At 41.3% G+C, this 12,758-nt stretch overlaps 1 protein-coding gene across 1 annotated transcript in view; it reads left to right on the forward strand.

Moving 5' to 3' along the window:
- Positions 1-2,912: 2,912 nt before the first annotated feature.
- Positions 2,913-12,758, forward strand: part of USP8 (ubiquitin specific peptidase 8) — a 627,337-nt gene continuing 617,491 nt past the window's right edge. Inside the window, exon 1 of the mRNA XM_078684757.1 lies at positions 2,913-3,317. Coding sequence (XP_078540883.1) covers positions 3,214-3,317 — 104 coding nt within the window. The 5' untranslated portion in view covers positions 2,913-3,213. The remainder of the gene's footprint in view (positions 3,318-12,758) is intronic.

Here is a 12,758-nt window from a genome sequence, read left to right on the forward strand (position 1 = left end):
GGGGGCAGCCTGGTGCAGTGAACAGATTCCCTCTTGCCACAGGACAGTCCAACTGTTCGTCCCACCTCTCTCTCCCTGCTGCAGAGCCTTTCATGTGGATGCTGCACTTTCACTTTCAAATCTCTGCTGCACACGTTTCACCGATACTGCGCTTAAATTGTTATATCCAAAATGTAGCAGGCTACTCTTGTTTTCTCTCCGCCCCCCCCTCCTTCAGAAGCCAAGGAGTTGTTTCATTGCAGCACTCTTCGATTCCCCTGTCTGTACATAGGCTCTTGCAAAAAAAAAAAAACAAGCATTGGCATTGCCAATAGGTCTCGCTTTTGGGACCTTATAAGGATTTAGTTATGCAGAACAATATCGTTGGTGCAACAACATCAACTGTTGCATGGATAAACACTTATAAGGTACAAGGTTTAGCCATGCAACAGCTGATGTTGTTGCACCAAGGATAATGTGTTGCAAAACGAAATACGTATAAGGCCCCAAAAGCGAGACCTATTGGCTATGCCAATGCTCGTCTGATATGCCGTTGGATATTGATGTTCAAAAGATTAACAGTGCAGACTTGGGCAGAGTCTTGCATTCAGATCACAGGTGCGCTGACATAATAGACCATATTGCTGCTTCAATGAGGTCAAGGCTGATTGATTGTATCTTGCAGAATGAATCATAAAATAAGCATCATGATAGATGAATCTACCACAGTTAGTAAATTGACCACACTAATTATCTGTGTAAGAGCATGTATTGATAAACACGATGAGCCACTGACCTTTTTCTTAGACCTTGTTGAGTTGCCAAGCACAGCAGCAGATATAATCGTAGATACCTTACTTGCATGCTTACAGAGACACGATTTGACTGATGAGTATTTAAAAAGGCATTTGGTTCAGCTTGTAACAGATGGTGCTTCCAATATGATAGGTAGGAAATCCAGTGTGGCAACTCTTCTGATACTGAAATATCCACAGTTTAGTGTTTGGCACTGTGCTAACCACAAGCTGGAGCTTGCCGTGGGTGATGTTTGTAAAGAAGTCACAGGCATTAATCAGCTCAAAGTTTTTTTTGATAGACTATATACCACCTACCATGCCTCTCTGAAAAATCTGAGAGAGCTTGGGGAATGTGCTCTGGAGGTAGAAGTAAGACTTCTGGCAATTGGAAAGGTGCTAGATGTACGTTGGGTGTCCTCAAGTGGAAGATCTGTGAAAGTTGTTTGGAATAACTACAAAGCACTTAATAAACATTTCATGGAATCTTCCAAAGACTCAACGAGGAGTGACATTGAGCAGAGGAAATATGCTGGTTTAAACCGTTTATTAACCTCTCTGGTGTTTGTTGAAAATGTGGGCATATTATATGATGCTCTCACAGAATTGGGTGACCTATGCAGAAGGCTTCAGCGGCGTGATATGACCATCATGAGGCCGATCGTTCAATACAGATGCAGATTTTAGTGTTTGAATCAATGGCTGATTCACCTGGGCGCTTTGCTACAACTGCATTAAATGCTGCTGAACGGATGCAGGATGTAGGACTGCAACAGAACAAAGGCTGTGTTAGCATCAATAGGGCACAGTTCTTTAGGAGCTTAGCAAATAACCTGCGAAAAAGGCAGACAATGTCTAATGCATCAAATGTTTCTAGATGCACAACCACAAACAATGACGAAATAGAATACAAAGAGTTAATACATAGAATGAAACTCCTAAAACCAATTTATTGGCCAGATACAGTAGACATCTTATATGGTGAGGGAAAATTACAAAACCTTTGTAGCAGGTTGCATGTATTTGATACTTGAGAGTACATCCGTGGTTTCAGAGAGTATGAACAAAATAAAAATTGCATCCCTGAAAGCCTGAAACCATTAGAGCACATTATAAACACCTTTTGTACCTTCACTGCTTAATGTGAATGGGGCTTTAGTTTAATGAATGATGTGCTCACACCACTGTAGAACAGAATATCGATCAATCGCCTGTCTTCCATAATGTTCATAAAAATCATGGGGCCTCCGGTCATAGAATTTAAACCTGAATATTATGTTCAGAAATGGTTAGAAAAGGGAGCCGTGCAGATGAAAGAAACTGCATGGCTCGGAGACAAATGGCTTATGATTCCACTTAGAAGTGTATTTTGAATATTCTGTGATTGGAAACATGTCCCACATTGTAAATGAATTAAATATAAACAACATATATTAAACCTCAAATAAACATGTTTATCGATTGTTTGAATTAAATAACGTTATAAGCTGTAACTGGTCAGTGAAATGCCAAATGTACTACAAAATGGTATGTTTTGCTATTTCTAGACACACCTCTGACTACGCCTATTAATCCAATGATCTATTTATTCCCCCTCCCCCCTCCCCAGTCTTCGCTCCCAGTTACCCTACTTATTTTACCGCACTTCGACCACTGCATGTAAAAATTTAAAATTCTCAGTTAATGTTATTGTGAAGCGCTCTGACACCTTTGGTTAAAGTCCGCGCTAAATAAAAATGCATTAAATAAACCCGAATTCAATTCACCCATAACGTGCATGTATATTTTTATATTTGTTATTGCTATGCTCTGGCTTTATTTTGAAGCGCTCTGGGTCATTGTGGCAAAAATAAAATACATAAATACACCTCGTTACCCTTCTATCACACACAGCAAAACGCTGGTACAGAATCTTCTACAACGCGCGCACCTCGAACTCAAGCCTTAAGCTTCGGTGTTATAGGAACTGGTCACTATCATTTCCGGGGCTCTAGGGGTTGTCTCTTCTGGGAGGCTTGAGTTGAACACTTCCGGCGTGACTGAGGAGGCTGTTCTCGAGGCTGTCCTTTCTCTTTCTAACCAATCGCAGGCCTCAACTGCTGATACGGCACCGCCTTCTACCTCTCCCAGGCTGATCACTATAGGCTAGCGTTACGATCAGGTCTCCCTGCCTTCTGTTTTTCCTGCTGTGGTTTTAGAGTCGGAAGTAAAACAGAGGCAATCGGATTTTTATAGGTCTCCTTAACAGACAGGAAGCAAGCCCTGTGTCCGGGAAACTCGCGACGTGTTTATCAAGTGCCCACTTGTTTAGCAATTATTTTCTTAGTCTGTATATTATTTCGTGTTGATGGGGACTATTTTGCTGACAGTCAGACGTTTACGCCACCGGCTGATGTGACGATCGAGCGTTTGCTTGAAGAGCTGTCTCTTGGAGGTCGACATGCCTGCTGTACTTCCAACACCTAAGGATCTCTATGTATCCAACTCGTTGGGAGATCTAAACAAGAAGGCAGAAGTGAAGCTTGACAAACCAAGCACCAAAAAGTACGCCCTTTTCTTTATTACTCTAACGTTTGTGTGACCGTTGTATAAAATGAAATAATCTATTCCGTATTGGTTCGTGAATACACGTGTAAGTGTTTTAACAGCTGGCTTCTTGTTATTCTTTCGTAATGCAATCTTCAAACCAAAACATAGGGAACACCTCTAAGTGCCCATTGTGATAAATCTTTACAGCTAACTAGAAAAATATTTTGGCCATTTAAAGATCGTAATCCCAATCCTTTCAATAAAATCAAAAGACGTCATCCACGTACCTCATGCCCTCCTCCTTCCCATAAACATCCCACAACAGTAACGTTAAGTTGACTTCAAGTCCCACCCTTGCCACAGACATGAGACCAGCCAGCAACCTGCAGTTGCATGGGCTTTTAGGTACCTTGAGCTGAGCCCACCTTTGAAAAACAGAAGAAAAGAAAAGCGAGTAACGTACAAGAATGAAGCCTCGGGAATTCCCTAACTGGCTAACGGAGTCATGGGCAAGATTTGCAGTCAAAGCTAGCAGCCTACTCGGGCTGTCCTCATGGACACTGATTCACCAAAATACCAGGGGTAGCAAAAGTGACATCACACATCCTTGACCTTAAAGACATCACAGGACAGGACTTAATGACCTTTAACCCTCAATCTTCCTAGGACAGTGTTTCCCACACTGTGGGTCCTAAGTAGGGTGACCACCTGGCATTGGTGCAAATTCAGGACGGTGAGTGTAAAAATTCAGGACAAAGGGTCAAAATTCAGTACAGGAGGTCAAAATTCAGGACAAAACTTCAGGACAATTAGATAAGTTTTACAGACACATCAGAGGTCGCGCAATTGTATATAAGTAAGCCCAGCCATATCTAGACATATTCAGCCATTTCCAAACCCATCCATCATGTATCCTTCCATCTATCATTTCACTCATCCATCCCTTCATCCATCCTTTCACTCATCCATCATCCTTCCATCCGCCCTTTCACCCTATCCATCTGTACACTTATCCATCCACTCTTCTACTCATTCACTCATCCATCCAGCCATTTACCCTTTCACCCATCCAGCCATCCTTTCACTTACTTATCCAACCAGTCACTCATCCTTCCACCCATCCACCCTTTCAGTCATCCATCATCCTCCCTTTCTCTCTCCATCGACTCACTTAGCAATCCTTCCTTCCATCCATCCATCCACCCACCCATCCATCCATCTACTCATCCGCTCATGAATCCATCCATTGACCCTATCACTCATCCATTTATCCTTTCACTCTTTCACTCTTTCACTCATCTATTCATCATTTTGTCCATCTACCTTCCCTTTCACTCTCATCCATCCTTACATCCACCCTTTCACTCATCCGTCCATCCATTCACCCGTGCACTTATCAATTCATCAATCTATCCATCATTTCACTCATCCAGCCACCCACCCACTCACTCATCATCCACCTTTTCACTCATCCCTCCTTTCACTCATCCATCCACCCTTTTACCCATCCAGCTACCCTTCCACCCATACATCCAGCTATTTCCCTTTTCTCTCTTCCATCCTTCCACTCACTCATCAATCCTTCCATCCTCTCCCATTATCCATCTATTCAATCTTTCATTCATCCATTCACCCTTTCACTAATTCATCCAGCCATCCCTTCACTTACTTGCCCACCTTTTCATATTCATTTTGAGCTGAGCCTTTTTGAGAAGAGGCCCATCAAGAACTTCACCCTTGCTGCAGGAGCCATTCCAGGACTGGGGCAGAAGCCTCCCAGGGCAGAGACAGGATTCACCACAGGGGGGGACAGGAACCATCACAGGCGGCGGGGGGGGGGGGGGGGCGGGACAGGAGCCACTGGGGGCGGGGCAGGAGCCACCACAGGGGGAGACAGGAGCCATCACAAGCGGGGGGGGGCGAGGCAGGAGCCACCACATGGGGGTAACAGGACCCACCAGGGTGGGCACAGGCGGCGTATGCAGTATTCTAGTATCATCTTGGTCTCTTCCAGGGTGGGGGAGGGCTCCTCACCCCCTCCTGGTCAAGACAATGAGAAGACAGACTCTGTTTCCAAAATGTAAGTTTTGCCCCCCTCTCCTCACTGATGTACAGTACTGAAAGGAGATACTCCAAGAGAACTGATTTAACTGATTGTCCTCCATACTTTGTTAATCAGTGTGGGTGCGATTGTGCCATTTCTTAATTTTATTACAATATAGACTGCATGTTTGAAGAATCGAGGTTTGTTTACAATTTAGTGACAGTAATTGAGCTCTGAAAAGAACCACGTGCTGCCTCAGTGTAATCAGGGCCGGTTCTACGATGTTTGGGGCCCTGGGCAGAAAGGGAATGTCGCTTTCGGTGCTGTTTGTATCTAAATAGATGCCCCTGCTCGCTCCTGAAGCTGCAGCCCCTCCCTCTCAGTCACCTTCAAGCACCTCTTAACAGCTCATCAAGGGCTGAAGGTGTGAGGGTTGCCATCCCGCGGTGCCTCTCCAATGCTGCTGGGTATCTGAGCTTTCGTTGAGCATCTGAGTCTGTTACACCCGACCTCAACAGCATTGGAGTCAAGAAGGGAGGTGGGGGCCAGCTGTGCCGGTTGTGCGACCAGTTAAAATTACGGACAAATGGCGTCCGTTAAAGAATCCTTCACGGACAACGGACAGACGGACGAAATTGCGGACTGTTCATGAAATTTACGGACGGTTGGTCACCCTAGTCTTAAGCCGATTTTTGGTAGCTCACGAAAGTCCACGCAATGAATAAAAGTGCCTTTAAAATCTATATTTATCTCCTCATGTGCTGCGCTTTAAAGACAGAGGTCAGATGTCAGGCTATATCTTCTGACAAATTGCTGCTTATGTTTTTTAAACAAGAGGTGTTTACACACGAGTTGTTTACACACACCTCTCACTTTACAGTCAGTGAAAAAAAAGTTCAGTGAATTTGTAACAATCTTTCTGGGTACAGGGAGTATTAAAGGGAAAGGCTGCAGGATGTCATGTTTTAATCCACATCAAAATGTAAATATGTCTAAATTAACTATACACGTTCAGCAGTTGGAATAGCAAAAAAAGCACTTTTTTGTAAATCTGTAATGCGATAGAAACAAAGATTTTAATTGGCTCAAAACAAATCAAGACACTTTACTTGGTAGTGCACAAATATAAACATTCACTGAAACGCGATTTCCACACATTATCATTTCTGTCCGATACAGTTTTATCAGTAAAAAAGTATGTCTGTGATGATTTTGTGTCCATTTCAAGGGAAAATGTGATGTCTGTAAATGACCGTGTACTAGCACACGATTCTTTAGTTACACGAATAATCGCTTGCCTCATGTCCATTAAAGCTAGGTGGGTTGCGAAATGTTGTCGTTCTATAAAGTGGGTTGTGTGTCTTAAAAGTTTGGGAAGTACTGTCCTATGAAGTAATGTCACTTGACCGTAACCCTTATGACATCACATAGTTGAAGTTTCATAATAAACTTATGAAGTTTCATATTAAATGTACCACTAATAGAAGAAAATGGACTAATGTCTTTTTTAGATACTACATTTATTAGGGTGCTGAGACTACGCTGCTACAAAACACACAGCAACACTGGGTACATACTTTTTTTATGCCACAAAGTGTTACAATATATTAGTTCGCCTACTGTATACTGCAATGAGAAATATATTGAATAAATCAGTCGGGGAAAATAAGAGACTTAAATAAAATAATAGTAATTATGTTTTAATAGATGTAGACCATATATTCGGAACTATATTATTGACTTACATTATTCCTTACTGTTAATATATGTTGATTTAAGATGATGTGCTAGGCTCCATCACTCGTTTTGAAGCACAGAGGTGAAGGTTGTATTCAGATACTTAATTGTTCATGTATCACAATATTGAAACGTGGCGAAAACGTAAGAAAAATGTTTTAGTTGATTCGTTTATTTAATCAGAAGAGTGCATTTTTTATTCACTCTACAAAACCTAACATAATGTCAAAGCGATTGAGCTTGAAATTTTCTAGGTAAAGGTATGTGTGGGGACTGGGGCCAGGAGGGTGGTCTTGCACAATAACATTTGGAAGTGCGTTTTGAAGCCCAGTTTTCACATAAATGTGCTAAAATTCCACATGCTCTGAAAAAAGAAATCATTAAATATTCAAGTCTTTCACCGTGTGACAGGGCATTTTAACCTTACACTCCCCAAGAGTTAACCCTATTTTTTCCACAATATGCTAGCGGTGTCCCTATTTGTCAAAAATGGCCTCCTTTGTGCCAGGTCCAGTAAATTGTCATGGGTGCTCCCCATATGCCATGGGTGTACCTTAAGTTAATAAATTACTTACAGTATGGTACTGGCAGATTTTATTTTGCCATTAGTGTCATTCATAAACTATAGGTGACCCTTATGGCAAAACTCCCTAGTATGTTCTTGCCACCATATTGTCACTATTACCCCTCCTATATATGAAGAACGGACACATTTTGCCACAAATTACCTTACTTGTGCCAGAACCAGATTTTTACCACTGTTACCCCATGCCAATAAGTACCTCCAGAACGCTTGCTCCAGCAGTTTTCCACACGTGTCCCTTTACTAAGATTTATATCCAGTATACCAGTGACAGCATTTTGTCATGGATATTCCCACCATATACCAACTATAACATCTAATGTGCTTTCGTTTGCTAGCATTTTTTTCACAGATGACTGTCTTGTGATAACTGCCGCCAGTCTCACTCATGCTCACTTATATTCACTCATTCACACTCACATTCTCATTCATTCATTCACACTCCCTTGCATTCACTCTTTCATTTTCACTCTCAGTTAAGTCACTCATTGCCACTCCCTCTCATTCATTCTGCTCACACCACTTCACACTCATTCATTGTCATCCAAATACTCTAACCTTTTGCAGCCACTCTTTCTCTCACTTATTCTCACTCATACTCTGTGCCACTTAGGGGCATAGTTATTAAAAACAAGCATTTCCAATGCAATCGGTCTCGCCTTTGTGACCTTACATGTATGGTTAGCTATGCAGCACATTAGCCTGGGTGCTGAAACATCTACTATTCTTTAACATGGAGGGAAAGTAAGCACCAAACTGCGTGACACGCCAGGTATGGGAACACATGGAGAGAAATATTGCCTTTCAGCGGGAAATGGTATAGTCCAAAGATCTGTTTTTAATAAAAAATCAGGGCCTTCGGTGGTCATATCACTGAAAATACAAGATTTACATTTTGTTTATTGTCTTCGAGTGCTAGTGAAAGACTATTTCTAAGGACTGGAATCTAGAGAGTGCTAAAGTAATTCTGGTATTTTATTGACTTCTGCTGGCCGTTTTCTTTCAAGAAAGTTAAATAGAGGCAGTTGCCCAAAAAAAAAAAAAAAGGAAGTCCCTCAGCAGAAAGCAATTCTGGTATTTTAGTGACCTCTACTGGTCGTTTTCTATCAAGACAGTTAAAAAGAGGAAGTTGAACAGAAAAAAAGTCCCTAAGCGGAAGCAGACACGTCCTAGGGCTGATCTCCAGCACCCCAAAAGTACATACACATATAGGTTGTCTCGAATGCTCGACCTAATAAAAATAGCACCATGTAGCGCATCAACGAAAGTTGTTAAGCTGGTTTTACTAAGGGAAGAGAGCATTGCGGATTTATATATCCTAAGATATGACCCTACTGCTCTCTTCCCCAGCGCTGTTGCACAAACAAGCTGCCTAGCCCCTCCCACACATTTCTTTGCTCCATGGTGCAAAGGTGCATGCATGATATATAGCATAGGTTTTGTACTTGAATGGTAGTCTTCAAGTACAAAATACTAAGGCTAGACAAACTTTCAAACTTTTCACACAGCAAGTGTTGTATGTAGCAGCACACATGCAAAGTGTAGAAAGTTAGAAGAAATGAAAACATTTCTCCAATTTAACACCTGCCTCAAGAATGTGTTACTCTTTGTTTCAAAACCCTTGCTGAAGTTTCTAGTAGCTAGGACTTTGAGTAAAAAACCTTGGGTTGTAGCGTGGACTTGCCCCCATTACTTTAGGGCTAGTATTCAGTGTAAATTCTTTTCACAGGAAAGTAAATAGTTCATAAAGTCTTTGTGCAAGTTTGTGTCACTCTGCGTGACTTTTCTTTGGGCACAAATTCTTGATAAATCTTTCAGGGGTGGTGAATTCAATTTTTTCATGGGACAGAATGCTTCATATACCTATTTGTCCAGTAAAAAACCCTTTCTCTTTATTGTTATTCAATGTGGTGACAAATTATGGCAGCAATCTCGTTATGTAAGAGCTATGTGCCAGGGCTCGTACCATATAGCAGGATTTTAATACTTGTAATTCCCTTCTCATGCCACCTTTCCTCAGATCTACATATTGTGCCTGGAGGTACAGGTAAGCAATAGTTCAAGGGTTGGAATGCCCTTTTGAGTCTGCACCAACCTACAAATGTATATGGTTTAGAAGTTTTCACCAGTTCTTCTCTAAACTTTTCTCATACTTTGAAAGGTTTGAAATTTAATCCTGACAAAGACGGAAGTTAAATGTCTTCCCCGCAATGGGGAAAAAGAGGTTGGAGGGAAAGTGAACTTGGAAACACTCAGCAATTTTTCGCATGAGTAATTCTACACATGCATATCTGTTGGTGCTAAAATGCAGTTTATAATATTTTCTTGGAGTACAATTTCCTGGCCTACTTATGTAAATTCTTGTCAATTCATGAAAGCTGTAAATCTGCACTAAGGTTAGACATATAAAGCGGGTGGCCTTTTGCAACTTTCTTAAAGAATTGGGCCCCAAATTAGGTCTGGCAGTAACCAAGACCTTTCTGTTTTAATTAAATCGGTCTCTCTAATCGCAGTATTCTTTCTGCTCTTTAACAGGAGTATATGGCCACAAAAAAGTTTCTTTGAATGCTAATGACTACTGTGGTAATTGATGTGTTTTTGAGATCAAAATATTGTTTTGCTTTGCCAATGTTTTTGTTATAATAGTGAGGGCTCGGCAGTTTCACAACCTTACATTTGTACAAAAACGATGTAAAAACAAGACATGCATTGACACTACTGAAAAGTTGATCACCAACGTCAAACCTATGATTGTATATTTTCGTGTCTCCCATAATCTTGTTGATACTGGTTAGGTTATGTTATTGCTAATTGTAGAGCGCACTGTTACCCAAAGGTGTCCTGGCACTGTGAAGTTCTTTTGAGGTCTGAGAGGAAAGGATTGAACACAGAAATTTAGGAGGAGCAAAGCCAGTATTTAAAGCCTTTCTAAACGAAAGAAGGTTAGTCCTAGACCTAAGCTGCAGTGGCAGTTCGTTCCAGGCCTTCGCTGCACATGTTACAAAATGTCTACCTCCCCAACTGGCTTTACACACTCTGGGTACTGATATTAGTTTTGCTTCAGATGACCGTAGCACTCTTTTTGGTATATACCATAGGAATTTCTTTTCCAGGAACTTCGGGCCGGTTCCTCGTAGGACTTTGTGAACCAGGCAGAGGGCCTTAATCTGTATCCTCTTTCTAATCGGCAACCAGTGGAGTTTTTTAATCTGCGCCGAGATCGAGGCAAATTTTGATGTACCAATAAGACTAGACCACTTCACAGGCCTTAGTGAAGAAGCAAGGACCTCTATCCTGCAAAGATTAAATCTGGTTCCCCACGAGACCCGATTCCTCCAGACATCTTGATGCAGGGAGGTAAAAATAACAGGTCTACAACTGCAGCACTCATATCACTCTCACTTACACAAAGGACTATCCCCAAAACCTGGAAACATGCTATAATTCGACCAGTACTGAAAAAGCCCCAGCTAGATCCATCAGACCCTGGGAACTACCGACCAATATCACTTCTACCACTATTAGGAAAAATAACCGAAAAGCATGTCAATCCGACCCTGTTCCAATATCTAGAGGAGAATCGGATACTGCATGCCACTTAAATATGTTTCCGATCCCAACACAGTACCGAATCAGCCCTGTTGGTGGTCACAGAGGAACTAAAGGAAATCCTAGACCAGGGAGGTACAGCAGCTATTCTGCTCCTGGACCATTGCGCCGCTTTCAATACGGTGGATCATAAGACCATGATCCGTAGGCTAAAGGAAGCTGGCATTACAGGCTCTGCGCTAAGTTGTATCAAATTTATTTCGGCTAATACAGCCATAAAAGCAGGGAGTACGAAAAAAAACCATTTGCAATAATTATCTACAATGTATTATAGCAGCAATTAGTAGCAGCAATTAGTCACAGGTTCAGATTACAATAGATAAAAAAGGGGGGCAGTCAACAATTAATTCATAACAAGATTTTACAATACCATATTAAAATCACGATCTCATTTCATAATTTATATAAAACAAATATTATTTATACTAAAAGCCAGATTTAAAACCTTAAAACACATTAAAAATATATAAAACCAGTCCTATCTATGATGAATTGTGTAGAGTAGAGGAAGCTATGGTTCCCAATGTTACATTACAGCTTGTAACCAAGCCGTTTTCTAGTTAAATACACATTGAATAGAAACCTACTTATGCAAAACACTATCAGTTAAGAGGTGTTAGACTTAATGATACGTTCTGCTTCTTTATAGGATCTAACCCCCATGTTTTTACAGAGAGGTCTGATCCAACGGTCTCTGGGTAACTTATAGACCGGGCAAAAGAACATTAGATGGACATCATCTTCTTTTGCATTTTGAGAGCAGAGAGTACAAAAGCCACTATCATTTTTGCCCCCCCACCCACGAGTATTTGCATTCGTCTGGAGCACCCCATATCTGAATTGTAAATATAGTGTTTTCGCTAATGGTGGTCCTATCTCGTCCATAAAAGGTTCAAATTCGGCATTGTCCTTTACATTCAGGAATTTCTGAGTTAGTGTACCAATGGATGAACTATGAAGTAGCTCACCATTCACATAAGACCAAAAAGCGGACTTTAGAAGTTTTTTGCATGGGGGTGTCATATTTTGAGGCTCTTCCCAATAATGGGATAGCCCCAACCTAGTGCACCAAAGAGAAATATGTTTTAACCATGCAATTTTCTTGTACTCATCAATCTGAATGACTTCTAACAGGCCACTTTTGTAATTACTCAGCTCCGGAGTAATCCAAAGCCTTACCCAGTACAACAAAGGCCTTAAGATAGCATGATAATCTGTCCGTTTAAGGTCAATATCCAGAAACACTGGAACTAAAGGAGTTCTAGTTGGAATTTTTAACAACCTGCGTATGAAGTGATTCTCTTCCCGTTCAAAATTGCTTTTGCAACAATGGCCCCAGACCTCAGCACCATAAAGTGCAGCTGATTGGGCCTTTGCCTTAAATACTTCAAGTGCCGGCGTGACTGCTTTGGAATGACTTGCGCCGTGTACTTTTAGTATAGGCATCGAATTTTGTTTAAAGGACAATCTACTTTTTACAAGA

Source organism: Lissotriton helveticus, chromosome 3_2 (genome assembly GCF_964261635.1).
Source record: "Lissotriton helveticus chromosome 3_2, aLisHel1.1, whole genome shotgun sequence".
NCBI classification, from domain to species: domain Eukaryota; kingdom Metazoa; phylum Chordata; class Amphibia; order Caudata; family Salamandridae; genus Lissotriton; species Lissotriton helveticus.